Source organism: Anabrus simplex, chromosome 2 (assembly GCF_040414725.1).
Source record: "Anabrus simplex isolate iqAnaSimp1 chromosome 2, ASM4041472v1, whole genome shotgun sequence".
Classification (NCBI taxonomy): Eukaryota; Metazoa; Arthropoda; class Insecta; order Orthoptera; family Tettigoniidae; genus Anabrus; species Anabrus simplex.
In genome coordinates this window covers 673,002,028-673,021,491 of record NC_090266.1, presented here as the reverse complement: position 1 = coordinate 673,021,491, position 19,464 = coordinate 673,002,028, and the positions used below count along the sequence as shown (strand labels likewise).

The 19,464-nt window shown below is 39.8% G+C and overlaps 1 protein-coding gene across 2 annotated transcripts in view; it reads left to right on the top strand.

Annotated features, from left to right (window-relative positions):
• Positions 1–19,464, top strand: part of LOC136864354 (leucine-rich repeats and immunoglobulin-like domains protein 3) — a 238,509-nt gene that overhangs the window by 60,272 nt on the left and 158,773 nt on the right. For both annotated transcript variants that reach the window (XM_067141239.2, XM_067141237.2), the window contains exons 4-5: positions 7,837–7,908; positions 8,037–8,174. In XM_067141239.2, the coding sequence (XP_066997340.2) occupies positions 7,837–7,908; positions 8,037–8,174 (210 nt within the window). The remainder of the gene's footprint in view (positions 1–7,836; positions 7,909–8,036; positions 8,175–19,464) is intronic.

Sequence of the window (19,464 nt, the reverse complement as noted above, 5' to 3'; positions counted from 1 at the left end):
ACCGTAGACCCTAATAAACGGTGACAGACCGTCACTCCTGATAGTGTACGATGTGTTACACTGTTCCATTGTTGTGCCAGAACCGAGGAGGTTGCAGATCTGTCCTGCAATGCCATTCAGTTGAGGTGTCGATTTTCTCGGGGGGTTGGTCTGGGTGGTGTGATCAGACTCATCTCTTTGAACCATTCTGGACATACCCGTTGAACTGCCGACACACTTCATCCCACACGAGCAGCAATTTCCCAGATGGATGCATCACGTTCTCTCATGCCAATAATGCGCCCTCTTTCAAACTCACTCATTTGACAGGATGGTTTTCGCATTCGTCTGCTCAAGTCACACTGATCCATTACCTTCGGTCTGTAGCAACAACGAGAGCCGCAGGCACATTTTACCAGTCGGTGCTGGTGCATCGAGATATCGATGTGGACCTTGAACCTGAGGGTTGACATGGTTGAAATGTTAATCATTTCTTCAGAACATACTATTGCTCATGTCCTGTGAATATGAACTTCCTATCTCTAGTCTTTCAAGGTGTTCTGGTTTTTATGAAAATGAGTGTATTTAGATAGCATTGTAGCCGTCACCTGTGTCCAGTCCAATCATCCGCGCCGAGGCTCGAGCGATAGTAAACAAATTTGGCTAAATGCATTATGATGGATTATGAAATTAGACAAGATTTTTAAGACTTGATGACATATCTGAATTGGAAGAGAGTATGTTATAATTTCTTTTAATAATAATTGTAGTAATAATAATAATAATAATAATAATAATAATAATAATAATAATAATGAAAATAATTTCTTAAATTGTGCATACTGCTTTTATTTGCCCCAGTATAGCTTGTTGTAAATGTTTATATGCCTGAATACATCCTTTAAGAGCAAGTGCTAGCTCTGAAATCATGAAAATTGAATACAGGTCATATAAGATAAAAAATTCAGTTTGCAAACATGAGTAGTTGAGACAACACGGGGGACTTTAATTCAAGGGGTGAGGGTTAATGAACTGAAGAAAATTTAACATAATTACAGTATTACACCTTTAACCCTAACAAATTCTTGTAGTTATGTATCAGAGTAATTAATGATTTAATTAAATCTCAAATTATAAAAATTCTTCCCTTTTGAGTTTAATTACTAATGCTCTTGTATCAATTTAAAAAAGTACATTCACTGCAATCAAGATATAACACCTGATCCTTTTCCTGTTAGCATCAATCCATGTGAAACCAGAAAACACATTTTTGAATAAAATTCAGAAAATTGGATTTAATCACAAAAGAAAACATCATCCAGAAAGCAACTCACTTTGGTTATTTAGTAGATTAGTAGCTCACTGTAATAAACTCCTGAAATCCAAAGTATTTCATCATATTAAGGTTATGTGAAATTAATCCTCACACATCATTACCCAAAAAGCATCCACCCACACAATAGACATAATTAAAACAAGGATCATAAAAAGTGATGGGTGACATAACCCAGGTCAACAGATCCAAAAATGAAACTAAAGAACATAGGGAAAATCAACAGGAAAATAGAGTGACTCAGATAATGTGAGTGCTACAAGTTTCATTATAATCAGCGTGATTGCTCAACCCTTTTTTGGAAAACATTGTGCCCTTCCATACTTTAAAGAAGTGTAGACAAATATATACACTAATGTTACACACATATGAACAACCTTTCTTTGCATTCCACCATACATTTATAGTATGAGAAGTTCTCTTATGTATTGAATACTAAAAAAAACAGGTATCCACATGCAAAGCAACCTCTCATTTGAGGTACTGTAATGTGGTTGCCTTGCAGAGCTGTCATGCTGCACACACTCTGCATTGCTTAAATGGCACTGATTTATTCTGAGTTGGAGCAATTTTTGACGTGTAGTTGCTAGTATATCAACCCTGAGGCATCAAGGGAATTTTACCTGTGTGAGAGGAATTTGGTAAAGAAGCAGGATAGTTATGTACAGACATAAGCATTGGTTTCTTTTGTTACATGATCTCAGAACTGTGGGGTTAGTAATTAGAACCTCCCCTTTATCACAGAGTAAACTTCACAAACTGGTTTACTTGCGACATCAATAGGTTTATTATTTGCAAGTTCCAAAATACGGTCATTATTGATGTTCCTACCTGTTGATGTTGTTACACCTTGTGTAAATCTTGAATTATCAGTTCGGAAATTGAATCAGATTCACCTTCACCAATATAACTTGAAGATGAATTATTTTTTACTTCATACACTTTCTTTCTGAATCTCAGTGTAAATATTCTCAAGCCAGTCATGAATAACGTCATCCTCGCCACTCCACGCCGCTGCCATATTTATTTACAAATAACATGTGGTGAGGTGCATTGTACTTTTCTTATTCCAGGAGCAAGTTACTGTTTATGATATAAAAATGAAGTTCAGATAGTTCCTGACATCTGTTGGTTTTTAAACTTAATAGTACACCCCCTGCGGATGGGTGATGCAGCATGGACATGGTTTGCGGTTTGGTATAATATGTTGGACCCCCTGTGGATGGGAGGGGCTGAATACTTTCACAGGTAATCCCTGCTTGTCGTAGAAGGTGACTAAAAGGGTCATGTGGCCATTGGTCCCCTGTTTATATTTTATTGTTTTTTGAGGGTTAGTTGTAGACCGATTCAAAATTCTTGATGTGCATGCTGCTCAAAGATGGACCTTTTATGTGTGCGATTACACCCAAAAGCCCACTTGTCACCACCCAGGGATCTTGTGGGTGGGAGCGTCGTGTACCCGTGCAGTAGTATCCACCTGACAACATAGGTCCCCGCACAGCCGGATGCCAGAAGGACATATTATTATTAACTGGGCTTTTTTTCTATATTTAGTACTCTGTACACGCTATAGGTTACATGCTATTGCGGGTGATTGGAGGAAGGGAGTCTTAGTGCTCATTCCATAAGTCATTCCGTATTAGGCATCGTCCAGCATTGGACCCCGGGCAATACCGGCTACAACCAGGTGGGTATTGCCTTGGCTGCTTGGTTCGGTTACAGAGGCCCCTAATCGGAGTGGGTGGCATTCGGGGAGGGTGATTTCGGGCATGACTTCGAAACGCCTTCAACCTGCCCAGGGTGGTCAACCACTAAAGTCCTTATCTTGATTCCTTGAGGGGTTCAACTCCCTGGGAACAAAGCGCAGCATGAAGGAATGAGATCCAGCTTCCCTAGGTTTCTGGTTGCTACCAGACTTCAAGCTGGTAAAGTCTATTTTGTTTAGCAGGCACATAGAAGGTGTCTATGGCAAACTGGAAGATCTGAAGAAAATGCACAACGGTAGTTTGTTGCTGAAGACGCACTCTGCCTTGCAAGCTGATCTGTTGCTCAAGTGTGACCACTTTGGTGATATTTCCGTCAAAGTCGAAGAGCACAAGACCTTGAATCTGGTTCGTGGAATTATCTTCCACAGTGATCTCATCTTGAACACTGACGATGAGTTGATTGAAGACATGAAGCACCGTGGCGTGACACATGTTCGGCGCATTATGCGCAAAATCAACGGCGAAGATGTTTCTGCGGGTGCATTCATTGTCTCCTTCAAATTGTCAGTGTTACCAGAAAAAAGTCAGGGTAACAATCTATCGCTGCGATCTGAGGCCGTACATCCCGCCTCCCATGCACTGCTATCAATGCCAGAGGTTCGAGCACATGGTATCTCGTTGCTCGAATCAGTCTCTGTGGTACATGTGGCAGACGAGCTCACAATGCAGAGGAGTTCTCAACCACTTACAGGTGCACTAACTGCCCTGGTCTTCACTCGCCCCGAGATTGGAACTGTCTGGTATATCTCGGTGAGAAGGAGATCCAGGAGATCAAGACCCTGCGTGGTCTTTCCTACCAGGAAGCGAGTTTTAAGTTCAGCGCTATGAATGCACACACCAAGACGTTAGACTGCATGAAGATAGCACAGAGTCTTTCAGGTTCATCGTTTGTATCGTCTAAACCTGTTGCGATCACTGTGCCACCTAAGGAGGAGCAACGGCCACAAAGAGTAAAAGCTCGAAAGGGTGGGGGGGACCGCGCCACCTTCGACCACAAAGAGGTCTGTGCCGGCTGGGACCCCTAAGCCGGTGGAGCAGGGGGGGATGCCAAATCCCCCCCTCCTCCCCGAAGAGGTCGGCAAAAGCTGTTCCCACGCTGGTGGAGACGGCATCGTTGACCAGGACTGGGGAAATATCTCCCAGCCCGTCTAAACAAGAAATTAAGGTGAAGGGCGCTCTCACTCTTCTCATGCGAAGGAGAGATCATGCCCTCCATTTGAAGTTTATGAATCAGTGCCAGCAGGTACGCCTGCTCCTAAACCTGCGCGCTCCCCTCGTAGGACAAAATCCCGCCCCCAAAATACGTCGAAGTTTTGTGAGTCTGTCCCACCGTCTGTTGACGATGGGATGGATGTCGAGCTGTCATCTACATCTACGGATGTGGATGTTTATATTGATAGTGTTTAGGTTTAAGAGCATCTTGTTGCTCATAACCTAACTCTCTCTCTCTTTTAGTCCACACTATGGCTCTGTTACAGTAGAATTGTAACGGTTATGACAAGCATCTCGCTGAGCTGGGCCAGCTAATTAGTGAGTATTCGATGAGTATAGTATGCATCAGGAAACAATCTCAGACCAGGTGGTCATATGGTCTTGAGAAAATTAAAACTCTACTTGACAGAATGTCATTTTGCTCACCGGTCTTCCGGTGGCGTTGGCATTTTAGTCCGTTCTGATACATATAGTGAAGAGGTTCCGCTAAGCACCCCACTGGAAGCTGTAACAGTTTGCGTACCGCTACCTGTCATAGCAACAGTGTGTAATGTTTATTTTCCACCAGGCCAGCCTCTTAATATAAATGATGTAACTGACCTTATAGATCAGCTTCCACCTCCATTCCTCCTATTGAGCGATTTTAACGCCCTTCACCCTATATAGTACTCTGAAACGCCTTGCCCCTGGGGAAGGGAGTTGGAAACATTAGTAAAAGAGCTGGTTTTATGTATTTTGAATACAGTTGAACCAATTCGTTTCAGTGTACGTTACGACATATACTCTCGCATAGACATTAGTCTATGCAGCCAAACGCTGGTTCCCCTGTTTCGGTGGACTACTCACGATGATCTCTGTGACAGTGACAGTTTTCCCATTCTTACTTTGTTGAAACAGAAATCCGTCAAGGCTCCTCCTCGATGGATTCTTAAACATGCTGATTGGCCAAAGTTCACATCACTAGCTGTCTTTAACGACATGACCAGGCGGAGCGTAGATGGCGATATCAATTACATACACAAGTTATTCTTGCTGCTGCTGAGGAGTCTATTCCATCATTTTCAGGGACTCCTCGACGAAAACTTATTCCTTGGTGGAACGAAGATATTGCAGCAGCAATCAAAGAATGCTGTCGCGCTCATAAACGCTATCGTAGTCAGCCTACTGTGGCCAATTTGGTAACATTTAAGAAACAGAGTAAGAAAGCTTTGTTGGAGAGATATGTGTCGTCTGTGACGTCACATACCCCGTAATCTCAAGTGCGGACTGAACTTCAACGTATTTCAGGTATGGAAAATTCTAAGTTCCCATGGAGGGAATTAGATATTTTTCACCAATAGAGCATGTCAAAAACAGATCAGATGTAAGGCTTTTCATGGGTTTGCTCTATTAACCAGCATTTCGTCTTAGGTGTGACACTAGACTCATCAGAGTGGGATGTGTCAGACCCTACCCACTGACGCTAGGGTGTATGCTGGTGAAGTTATCAGAAGCCCATTATAAGAGGCACAGTCTGATAACTGCATACGGGAGATAAATCTCCACACTGGAATTATTTATGTTTTACTTGCGCAAATCAAATCTTGAAGTTACCTGGAAATCACGTTCAGATGCATCATTAAATTAAGACAAAAATTAATATTAGGTTCTGCTTTCTCACACGTGATGATTCCTGAAACATTTCATGAACATGAAATTTAAGAAAATTTTAACCGTCTGAAAGTAGACTCTTCTTATGATGCAAGTAAATCTAATTAAAAAACAAATGAAATTTTTTTAAAAAGTGGTCAACATGCTGTCAAAAATTACAGAATGGAAGTACAAGGATACTATCTCAGGATGTAATGAATATTAAAATATGATCGAGAGAAAAGGTTAAATTTAAATTTTGAGCTCCCTAAATATTCAAGAAAATACTGGTACATGCCAGAGCGCATTCTTTGCGGTTGTGTAGAAGAATGATTGTGCTTAACTGATACTGTAACTTGTCATACATAGAAAGATAGGAACGTTGAAAGGAATGGATGATATGATAAGCACAATGACAGGTCAGTGTGGGAATAATGAGAATAGAAAAAAACACGAAAGCCAAGGACAATCTTCATGCAATGCTGTCTCCTTTTCTCTTTTTATATTTTTCCTGTGTTTCTAGTTTTTTACCACCTGTATTTGCCTTTTACCTTTTTGTTTCTTCCGTTTTCTGGTGTTTGTCCAGTATTCTCCTCATCCTATACTTCCCACATCAAGACTGAAGGTGGGTCAAGATGACCCGTCAATGAATGTTGAAGTCAACCCTTCCATTGAGAAGAAATGGATGTTGAACTGGAATTGATGATGAGAGAGCCAACCTATTTGAAGACAGCAGTGTATGAAGATGGAGAGATTGTATCAACACTTGGATGTTTTCAAATTTTCAAATGAATTGAATAAACCCAGATTAAAGTTGTAAATTATAATAAATTGTCATCATCTTCCACTTCTCCCATACACTGATGTAGTTGCAAATGCGAACTGTGTCGCACAAGGCCAGATGCCCTTCCTGATGCCAACCTTACATGGAGGGATGTATTCACTTTTACATGTTTCATTGGTGGCTGCTGTTCTGTTTTTCACAACTAGAGCCTTTTCTGAGAAGAAGCCATAAATCTGAGAGGTGTGTGACACAAATTAATGAAGGGACTAACTAGAAACCGCAAGCCAACCTCTCGAAAATCACCATTGTCAATTCTCTGCCTTCTGTCTCTGTGGAGAATGGCCCTGTTACAAAGGCCTTCAGTTACTATCCTAGAGTATGTAGAAAAGGTGCCACCGGAGAGGGAGAGTGAGAGATCAAAACAGTAAAATTGGCAACAGTGGGAAATATTTTCCCTAAAAACCGGGCAAGTTGACCGTGCGGTTAGGAGCGTGCAGCTGTGAGCTTGCATCCGGGAGATAGTGGGTTCGAACCAGACTGTCGGCAGCCCTGAAGATGGTTTTCTGTGGTTTCCCATTTTCACACCGGGCAAATGCTGGAGCTGTACCTTAAGGCCACGGCCGCTTCCTTCATATTCCTAGCCCTTTTCTGTCCCATCGTCGCCATAAGACCTATCTGTGTCGGTGCGACGTAAAACAAATATATTTTAAAAAATATCTATATTTCCCCTAAAGTGCCTGTCACTCTACAGTAATGTTATGAGGGCAGGGTTCTTACGATGTGAAGCAAAGTTTAGTGTGCTGTCTTGTGTGTATATAAAGAAGTATGTATCAGGATAAACATGAACACGCTGTCCCTGTGTCGGAGGAATTAAGTAGGAGTGGTTAAAATTGTCAAACCAGCCGGGAATCAAACCTGGGGTCCTCTAAACTGAGCGCGACACTGGCCGTTCTGCCAAGGAGCCGAACATAAATTATAATATAAAATTATAATGAACATAATTGTTAAATATATTTCATAAATTTAACTTTCATAAGTATTAAAGGATTTTTTTGGCCTGCGGTGTATGTGTGATTTGATTTGCACTTGTTTGTTCCTTTCCATTATGTAATACTGCTTGTTTTCTTTTACAGGAAACTAAATAAAAATCGCCTGTCTGAAGTACCTGTATTGAGTGGCCTGGTTAACTTGTCTTGTTTGAGTCTGTAAGTTAAAAAAAATTACAAGTCTGCTTTTGGATTTTTAAAGCTATTGTGGAATAAGTGAGTTTTTTTTTTGGTATTAAACTTTAGTGTGTGTTCTCATTCTGTTGTTTTAAAATTTGTTATTCTAGGTCTCATAATGAAATTCGTACAGTGAATGGCAAGGCTTTGGAAAATCTACACAACTTAAAGACTTTGGACCTGAATAACAATCATATTCTAGAAATCAAAGCTGATAGCTTTCCTACAGGCTCAAATATTCAGAATTTGTGAGTATCTAATTGATGGTAATGTCTTTATGCTGTATGTATTAAAAGCTTGTTTTACCCGTGTTAGGTCAACATTCAAGCCAAGAGAATAGTAATTTAAAAGGCATACAAAATGGTACTATAAAATTACAAGCTGACATTCTGAATAGACTGGTTGATTAGATACTCATTTTCTATGCTCAAGATTGTACTGTGCTCTTGGTTGGCATTTAAATGCATTTATATGGGAGATACACATGTCATTTGTCAGTAAATTCATGTGGTGGAATTATAAACGAACATCAAATAACACTTTAAAGGAGTCATTCGGAGAAAGCACCAAGGTACTGGACTCCATTAATTATTAATCTGATAAGCAGTGTGGAGAATTGTGTGGCTTATCACGGTAAGATTAAAGAGAGATTAGTGCTAAATATACAGTTGATGGAGAGACGATCTTGTCAAAATCATCAAGGAGTATTTTAACAAGATCCGTCACGACTCCACATTGAGCTCGCATCCGGGAGATAGAGGGTTCGAACCCCACTGTCGGCAGCCCTGAAGATGGTGTGGTTTCCCATTTTCACACCAGGCAAATGCTGGGGCTGTACCTTAATTAAGGCCACGGCCGCTTCCTTCCAATTCCTAGGCCTTTCCTGTCCCCTCGTCGCCATAAGATGGTGCGACGTAAAGCAACTAGCAAAAAAAAAAAAAAAAAACTCCGCTTTCACTTAATGCTGATAACGACACACTGCATCAGATATTAAAGCTTGTACCGGGCGAGTTAGCCGTGTGGTTAGGGGCGCGCAGCTGTGACCTTGCATCCGGGAGATAGTGGATTTGAAACGCACTGTCGGCAGCCTTGGGGATGGTTTCCCGTGGTTTCCCAATTTCACACCAGGCAAATGCTGGGGCTGTATCTTAATGAAGGACACGGCCGCTTCCTTCCCACTCCTAGCCATTTCCTATCCCATCATCGCCATAAGATCTATCTGTGTCGGTGAAACATAAGAACAAATTGTAAAAAAAAAAATAAAAATTAATTCTTGTATTTCTGCTAGTCCATATGTAAACAAGCAGGCCATTTATCTGTGTATTGTTAAGTTGTTGTTAGATATATGCTCGAACTGGGCATCAGGTTAATTGTTAGTTAATAACTCTGTAGTCGTTACAATTCGGCATAATTTTCTGTGATGTCAGTAGAGAATAGTGAGGTTGCAAGGGCCTTCTCAGTGGAAGAAACACCATCTCGTAGGCTCCTAAAATCTATCACACCTCCTACAGGAACACATTCTCACATTTTGCTAGTAAATGTGTGGCCAAGGAGACAGTTCATGAAGGGGGGTGGTGGTGCAGGACTGCATGCTCTACTGTAGTGAATGTTCAGGACAGTCAGGCCTGTGTATTGAGCAATATTTTGCAGAATTATGCAAAAGACAGAAGTAGGCCTAATTGACTTAAAATAATCTCCATTGTACAGTGATTGTTCACACAGCAATAACACCAATTTTATCACGCAGTATTTTTGCCAGAAATTTTCAAAAACTTCTTCATCTGTCATAGGAAATGTATTGAATATCTATGACCAAACGAAACATCTTTCTCCGATTTCACTTCATTACCTGTCATGATGTATACGCTGCGAGAAACGGCACTTTTGGCGAAAAGCTTATCGGTAGTGCACCGTGTGTGTCATAGCTCCCATGCACAGAAATACTATTGTAATAATTCAAATGAGAATCTGAAATGCATAAGGACACACAAACTCCATTAAGCAAGAAAAAGTATTACAGTACTGTGGTAACAGTTACCCATATCTGAGCGGCTGCGGACATGTTAATAGGAGAAGCTTCAAAATTATTAAGAGTAGCAGTTGAAAATAACCAAATAGTCAATAAAGCTCGTAGGAAATACTGTATTTATAGCAGGACAGAAGGTGCATATGGAGGGAATAAGGCTACTAAGAAACAGTGGGTGGTATGTGGAATACATAAAGAATAATACAAACTATAGTAATGAAAGTATTAAAACATATAGGAAGGTTGTGGAGCTTGAAACAAGAATTGCTTCATCTAGTTAAAGAAAAGAATATATGGAACTGCAGTATTGGTAAACACAACATATTTGTGGGAGAAGAAACAAGTTGTTAACATAAGCAGATACTCTATAAATAAAGATGGGAAGAGGATGTAGAATAGAATAAATCAGGTCTGTAGAGAAAGAAAAGTGAATATAAGTCATGGTGAATGGATTCAACTCTTCAGACGGCTGTAAACTGTTTAAAATTCAGTATACAGTAGAAACAATTTGAGTCTCGAGGGAATCGTATATTGTGCCCTGGCTACTTTAGGTGAGATACTTCAATTTAGTTAAAGTAGAAAAATTATGAGAAAAAGTACAGAAAGGTAAACTACGAGTGATATTAGGTATCACCAATTAATTTAGGGAGAAAGTAGGTAAGAATAACTTTAACCTTAAAAGCATAGTGAAAATATTAAATAATATTTCTGATGGAGTGAGATTCCCAAAAGCATGGCAGGAGGGAGTCGTATGCCCTGTATACATTAACATCAGAATGTTTTTCAATCCAATTATCTATGCATCAATTCTCTATATATTCTTGAAACTGACACTTAATTGAGATTTATTGGATTTCTCATTTATTTCCTACTGCAGGTACTTGTACAATTTGATCTATTGGGTCGTTGCACAAGTTCATGCAGTTCTTATATTTTATTTTACTGTCACTGTCATGCACTGTAACTCACAATCACTCAATGATGTGTAGACATGATATTGTATAGGCTTTTGGGCTTGTGCCGTGTCAAGAACTCAATGATGTATTCACCTCCACTCTCTATGACCTTCTGCCACCGTTCATGTAGCAGTTGAATGTCTCGCCTGTAGAACTGTTTTGGTTTTGACTGGAAGAAATCTGTTAGCCGTTGGTCAAGAGAAGCTTCATCAGGAAACTCTTGCCCCTGAATATGGTTAGAAAGAGAGTGGAAAAGATGGAAATCTGAGGGGGCAAGGTTCGGGTAATACAGAGGATGAAGAAGAGGTTCCCAGCCAAGTTCAGCAATCACACCTTTGGTCAATTGCGTTGTATGTGGACGAGCGTTATCTTGGAGCAATAAGACTGGTTGTTGTCTTTGTCCTTTGTTGTCATTAGCAACGGCAAGCCGTCTTAGCTTGTCACTATACACAGCAGAGGTAATCATAACGTTTTTCAGAAGTTCATAGTGAAGAATGACATCTTTGTTCCACCCCACACACATGATTTTGTGTGGATGGCCACTATCCTTGGCACGGGGAGGTTTTTTTTTTGATTGGCTGAGCCACTCTTTCCTCTTCTTCATGTTGACAAACAGGCACCATTTCTCGTTGCTGGTGACAGTGTTCAGAAGGAATGCTTCGTGCCTATCACAAGCCAACCGGTGCTCGGCAAGCAATGACGAACAGATGTTTACTCACTGATTTTTGTTACTGTCACTTAGCACATGTGGTACTCATATACCCAATTTCTGTACCTTACCCATCAAATGCAAATGGCATACAATAGATCTCATTCAAAAACTTGTGCCATTTCCTGTGTTGTTTGATGAGGATTCTCATGAAGCAACTCATTCAAGCAGTTTTCATCAAAATCTGAAGGTCTTCCAGAACGTGGATCATCAGACAAGTCTAACCGTCCTGCTCGAAAGCGGGAAAACCATTTTTGTGCTGTTCCTTCAGCAATTGCTTCATTCCCGTACACTTCACAAATTGTTCTCATAGCTCCTGTTGCACTGGATCCTCGGTTAAACTTAGAGTAAAATGTGTTGGAAATGCTCACTTTTCCCAACTTGACATTCCATATCCATTTGCCTGAAGTATGCACAAATAATACGTTCACAATTAAGAAAACCTGTGTTTAATAACACACAAACTACAAAGTAAGTTAAAACAGTGGAATACTGATAAGCAGTCCCTTCACGCCACATTGTTGCCAGCCCAAAAGAATACCGCACAAACTTATGCATCGACCCAGTATTACACACTAAAATATATTTCATTATTATTTGGGCCTTATGTAGGTATCTGGAGATTGGTGCTTGTAATCTTCAGCTTGTATGTACCAAACGTTAGCTTGGATTCTGTTATATCGCTATACCATAGCATTTGAAAACCTCGAAAGACACTTTTTTTTTTCTTTTTTTTTTTTTTCGTTTTGCATCATATCTCACAGACAAAGATAGGTCTTATGGCGATGATGGGACAGGAAAGGGCTAGGAGTGGAAAGTAATCATCTGTGACCTTGATTAAGGTACATCAGCATTTGCCTAGTGTGAAAGTGGGAAACCACAAAAAAAATCTTCAGGGCTGCAGACAGTGACGTTCAAACTGACTGTGTCCTGAATGCAGGCTGACAGCTTCATGTCCCAAACTATGCAGCCACTCGCTTGGCAGACTCAGTTGTCTTTGTTGTTGAAATCATCTATTGTTATTGTTAGAGTGTAATGCAAACTACTTTTCCTCCTTTTGTAATTCACCTTGTTGGTTTGGCTGTTTTCCATCACTGATTTCTCTTCAGTACTGCTCCTATTTTTGGAAGATAGAGACTTTCTGTAGAAATGGGGAAACATAGCTGGCATTAGTGGAGAAAAGCATTCAGTGGCATGTGGCTTCAAGACGGTTGGTCATTCTGGCAGATTTCAACACTATTAGGGATTTCTGAATTACTTGTTTGTTCAGCTTCGAATTAAAGAGACGGGTGCTCAGAAATATCGAGTAGGTGTTGGTTGGCCTTGGAGAACATCTGCTACTGAAGGCAAATACATTGTGACCTTAATAAAGCATAAGAGAAGGCTTACAGCTGTGGACATCTGCGCTGAAACCAACAGAACTAGAGAGCAACCAGTGTCAGTGTCGACTGAAATATTGTTTACGTGATGTTGGGTTGTGTGGACGTATATCTGCTTAAAAGTGTCTTTTAACATGCTGACATAAATCTTGGAGATTTCAGTGGGCCAGACAACTCGAGGATTGGACCATTAACTAGTGGAAATGTGTACAATGGACTGACTAGTCAAAATTTGAGAAGTTTGGGTCAAATCGTCAGTATATCCATTGTCCAGGAGAAGGAATGCTAGGTGACTGCCTAACACCAACTGTGAAGTTTGAAAACAACAAAGCTGTAGGGGATGATATGACTATGGCAGAATTGTGAAAGAAAGCACATAATCAAGTAAGACAGGAACTGATAAACGTACTAAGAGAAGTTCAACAAATAAAAATAATCTCTGTCATTGGAAGATTGCACTGATTCATCAGTTATACAAGAATGATGACAAAATAGATGTGAACAATTACAGAGGAATCTCCTAGTAGCAGCCACATACAGGATCCTGTCAAAAGTTCTTCAAAACAGACAGACATTTTTGAGGAATTTGGAGTTGACATAAAAGCCAGTCAACATAATTAGACAGACCCTCACTGACAAAGTCCAGAGTGAAATTTATGGGATAAATGTCTGATAAAAATAAAATTAAAACTAGAATCAGGCAGGAAGGTGAACTTTCTTTGATTCTCTTTAACTGCATCCTGGAGAAAGTCATAAACGTATGGAAAGAGAAACTCAAAGAAAGGGGTTCTCATTTTGACATAAGATTATAGTCGAAGCATGCAGGAGTTGGAGTAAACTTTCTCGACTTCACAGATGACACTGCAATCCTCCCTGAAAGTGTGGAGATCGCATTCGAACAAATCAACCTTCTGAAAAAATAGCAGACAAAGCAGGACTTCAGACATTTTCTGAGTAGACCAAATTCATGATAAATATCAGGGAATCACTTACAGCACTAAAAACACAGCACAGAAAAATCAACAAGGTTAATAAATTTAAATACGAGGGTTGGAGCAAAAGTCATTGTAACTATTTTTTTCCTTGCAGATATGTGAGTGGATCACTGCTATTTGTCGCATGGAAGCTATGCAGACATAAGTGTGTATTCACAACAACAGATGGCGACCGGTCATCCCAAGTGTTCCTGATCACTGGTTGCCACACGTCCGTGCTGAAACTTTCCTATTCACTATACTACTGTACGGTATGGGAGGGCATTATTCCTAAGGGCTTCCACCAATTCACTGTGACATTCTCTTGCATTTCTCTCCTGGAGAGCAGCTATTATGATGTTTGCGCAGTGCTCAACATGTGTTATGTCCTCCTCGCACTACGCTCGCCACACAACTGATTTTACAGCGCTCTCTATGCTACTACCAGCAATCGCAGAGTCATCTGTTGTGAATACACACTATCCCTGCATAGTTTCCACGTGACAAATAGCACTCTGTGATCCGCTCACATATCTACAAGAAGAAAAAAATATTTGCAATGACTTTTGCCCCAACCCTCGTACCTAGGTGAACCAATTCAGATCAGTGAGCTAGACAAGGAAGCAACTTAAGAGCAAGAAATTCCATGATTTAACCCCTTCTGAACTTTATATTCAATGTTTGGCATCTTTCTATCCAATATTTTTATGTTAGTGAAAGCACTTACTCTGTTTTGCATTTTTATTTCTGTTGGATTTGCTGTAAACTGGTACTTCTATAAGTTTGTAACTAGTCCACAGGAAGTTTTTATATGTTAAGATCCTTTTGACATCACCAGCTGTTACGGGACAATATTTAAGCACTCAAATGTGCGAAGTCCAATGACCTGAAATTTATTTCACACCTTTCCCTTCGAGGGCATTACAGATGTCATGGGGAGAAAAAAAAATTCTGAATGTCTAGCCCTTCTTAAATTTTATCTTCTCCTTTCTCATATCATCTGGTACTGTGTTCATGGCAAATGAATCATACTAGAGATGGGGAGTCTGATTCATGTAGAAGAACTGATTCATTTGAAATGATTCACTAAAATGATTCGTTCATTTGATTCATTAATTCGCTTACCATGTGACAGAGATCCGAAAGCGAAACCATGGACTCATATGAACCATTCTGTTAACGTTCTTTATAACTGCCATTGCTTTACAAGTTGCAAGAAGTGAAATGTTCAAGGTAATTGCTAGCATTTTAACAAGAGTAATATCATTTTTAGAGGTTACAGTCGAAAAATGTTACAGAACTGTCCGACTAATCCTTTCCAAACTTAAATAGCTACCATTCGGAACTCTACGACAATCGAATTTGAAATTTTCAGTATATATATGAACATTTTTGTGGCCATGTTCCACACGTTAGTTCACAGTACTTCACGATAATGGAAGCGACAACGGTAACCTTGAAGTAAACTTAAAATTAAAAAAAAAAAAAAAAACTTGCTTTACGTCGCACCGACACACAGGTCTTATGGCAACAATGGAAGAGGAAAGGCTGGGAGTTGGAAGGAATCGGCCGTGGCCTTAAGGTACAGCCCCAGCATTTGCCTGGTGTGAAAATGGGAAACCACAGAAAACCATCTTCAGGGCTGCCGGCAGTGGGGTTCGAACCCACTATCTCCCGGATGCAAGCTCACAGCTGCCCACCCCTAACCGCACGGCCAACTCGCCTGGTGAAGTAAAAGTAACCTAAAATTTTGCAACGAGCTGGAAGTTGATTGTGTATGTGTATTACAATTCTGTGAAGTATGTGACTTTGGTTTTTTTTTAATCCTATAAGGTTAGGTTGGGAGTATTTGATTTGTGAACTGGACTTTTAGTTCAGGTTAAAGGAAAAAAAAAAAAAAAACAGAGCCGTTCTCCGCAAGTTGTCATTGATTCAAAAATGGAGGATACCCGATTTGGCGTTATGAATCAGAACAAACTAGGAACCAAGGAAAGAGTTGCGGCTGCCGTCTCTCGATTCGGGTTTCTATTCACAAACGAGTCGATTCATTTCGTTCACTGAATCATGATTCAGTCGTTCAGTGCAATGATTCGTTCATTATGAATCACTTGTTCAGAATCTCCCCATCTCTAAATCATACTGCTCTAATGCATTGTACAACGGCGATCTCCTTTCCTGTAGACCATACTGAATGTTGTCAATTTGCAGTGAAAATGAACAATAATAATTATTAAATTAATGTTGTAATGCTCCACCTTTCAATACTATATATATATATATATATATATATATATATATATATATATATATATGCAATAGTTTGATTTACATTAACTAGGGACTAGTTTCGGCCTGGGCTGGCCATCTTCAGCCTTAATATAAAACATCTAATAACTAAACAAATGTACATACACACAATTGACATAAAACACATGAACAAATATATACAATTGACATTAAAAAATGGGATGAAATTATTGGAATAAACTAGGCTCTAAATTCTTAGCATCCTGAGTATGCTCATCATAGAGACTCTTTCACGCACTAATATTCACAGAACTGTTAGTTCCATCACTGCTAATCACTCATTGCAATTCCAATTGTAAACCGGGAACTGGTAAATGTTGATCCCGTAGTCAATCACCAAATCTACTTGAGTGGTGTTAGCCGTATGCAAGTCGCTGAACGCCGCTGCAAACCACCCCCAGCTGACGCAGAACTGCTAGATGGTGTTTCAGCATCAATCAACGTAATAAAATGAAATGTTCTCGTAGTGCTTGTTAAAATCATGCTGAAGTGTTGTTGGACACTGTCTGGACGGCATATAAAGATGTGGTTAAAACAGATGCATTGTGTCTGGTATAAAATTTGCAATTCATTGCGGTGTCCATGAAGTTAACCTGAATAAAATCAGATAAAATTTAATTAATGAATTGAAGGAGAGAGCGTGTTAGTTAGATGGCACAGGTTATATGAAAATTACCTCTCATTGCAGCATGTCGTGTGTGGCCTATTGTTGTGTGTGTCTCGTACTAACAGTTGTGAGATTTAAAGGAAAAGGAAGGGGCGGGACAAGGAGGGAGAGGTGGGGCAGGGGAGAGGGATGGGGCAAGGCGAGAGGTTGCAAAGGAGAGTGGGGGTGGAGGGGAAGGGGGTAATTAAGCCGGAGCTGAAGGATGTGGGAAGGTGCTGTGAATATTATGAAAAACTTAATTATGACTTGTTGGTTTGACGTTTCTAAAAATGGGAATTAGAAAGTCGAAAAGAATATTTGGCTTTTCTGAAATTTCATTAAGATTATGATTCGGTTTGAAATATTGATCTATATGTATGTAGCAGATGTTAAGGAGGGGTCCTTTGTTGATGGTTTTGAGAATTTCCGTATCTTGTTTTATGTCTGAGATAAGGTAAGTTTTGCGAGTCCAGAGGTACGTGATTGCCAGTGAATTTAAGTATTTGTTATATTGAAGGTCACTTCTGTTCCCATAATAATGCGTAACTCATGTGCCGGAATTTGACTAGTGGCCATTAATAGTGTCAACTGTTGGGAATTAAATCTGGAACTGTAGTGTAAACAGTGATCGAGATTGGATATTAAATGTTAAAGTGTAAGATTCATAATGGATTTCTAAACAATTGTTTGAATAAATAATAATGATAATTAAATGGGTCAGTACGCTGTCACCGTGTAAACTTAAATCATGCTCATGCTATCTGAATATTAATTTGATCTAAAATTTATTTGGGACCACATGATGATAATCAAATGTCTGTGAATGTTAAAGTTTGTGGGAATGTGAAAATTGTTTAAAGTCTGTGTGTGTAATAATTGAGAAAAATAATGTTCTGGTGTTAGTGGGGAGAAGGGTCTCCACAGCATGGAGTTAAAGAATCTACAAGAGAAATTAGGAATTCACAAGACAGATCTACGAGAGGAAAAAAGTGTATAAAAGCATCTAAGCAGACTGGAGATATGAATTCATCATGAGAAGTAAGACTGAATAATGGCGTGTATGAGGTATGGCATCCCAGTACCTCTTATGACTGACAAAGGACAGGCTGTGTGTTTGGTTATCTTGGAAGTATTGTGACCCAAGAGAATGCAGAGATTAATGCTCTGTTGGAATGATATAATGGAAAAATGCTAAATATTACTAATTAAACTTAAACAGGGTTATTACTAATAATAATAATAATAATAATGAGGTTGATCATAGTAAAAATAATAGGAATTACCATGAGTCAGGCCATTTTGACTCCTTTGGGAACCAATGTTTATAGATGCCTTGTGATCAAGACCATGGTTGGTAAAGTCTAGTAAAGAAGCTTCAGTGGCACTTTCCTAGGATTTTAGGTGTTGAACTAATATTGTACGTAGTGAGATAAGGTTCATGTGGGCGAGCTGACACTGGCGTGCCCGTTCATCTGGACAGTTAGGCTAGGGTCCATTCGTCGAATCCCTTACATTAAATATTGCATTTTTTCGGCTAGGATCCCAGGCTACATTGTTGGTGGTTCTGGGATAGGAACTCGCCTAGGTGAGTGTGGAGACGGCTGCAAGTGTTCTATATACTTGCAGTGGTTGACCGCAACTGGTCACTGGTTCAACCACAAGAAAGGTCACATTGGTGCTATTTTATTTGATTGTATTCAGGTTGTTTATAGGATAAATTATGTGAAATTTAATTTGGCAACAGACATTGCATATTTCAGTTATTAAATTGCTGTTTTGTGTATTTATGAAGGAAACAGTTCTGTTATCTTGTTGTAGCTAGTTAGCTGTGCCCATGAACAATAGATACGTCGCCTACCCAGTCTTATTGTGGAGCCTTCCATCTCAGTCACCCTGGTGTTTAGTATAAGTGAACCCTTTCTCCTCTAACTTGTGTATGACCCATTTAACCCTGTAGTATTACTTGAGCACCTTATAAGAAATATATTTAAACTTTTTAGATTTCTTTTTGGCTGTTATTTCTAATATGCCAGAGATGCACCGGACAGCCCTGAGATAAGTGCTAGTTGGGACTCTGGAATGAATGGGTGCAAGTAATAGTCTTTGAACCAGTTTTCTTTGATATACAATTCGCATAGCTGGTTGATATGCCCTCACATCATCTGCCTTTAATGTTCTTTTTTTCGTATTACAGGAGGACCAAGTCCCTTCCACGAAAAACTCCCTCACATTGTCATCCCACTTGTGGTAAATCTCACTGTGGGCACTGTACAGACTGGCATGTATCGTTCGTCTGGCATTCACCACACACAAACCCCATCTGATTGCTGCACGGTATAATATGATCCATCACTTCAAGTCATCCAACTCCAGTAATCCACGGACTAACAGTGGTGCTCTTTACATCAACGAATACTATGCTTGGCATTCACCAGAAAAATGTCTGTTTTGTGGGCAGGTGCTTAAGCGTTGAATCCCATTCCTTGTATCTCTTGGCACTCAGTTATGGTGCTAGCTGCACAGTTATTGGCATTGCAAAAA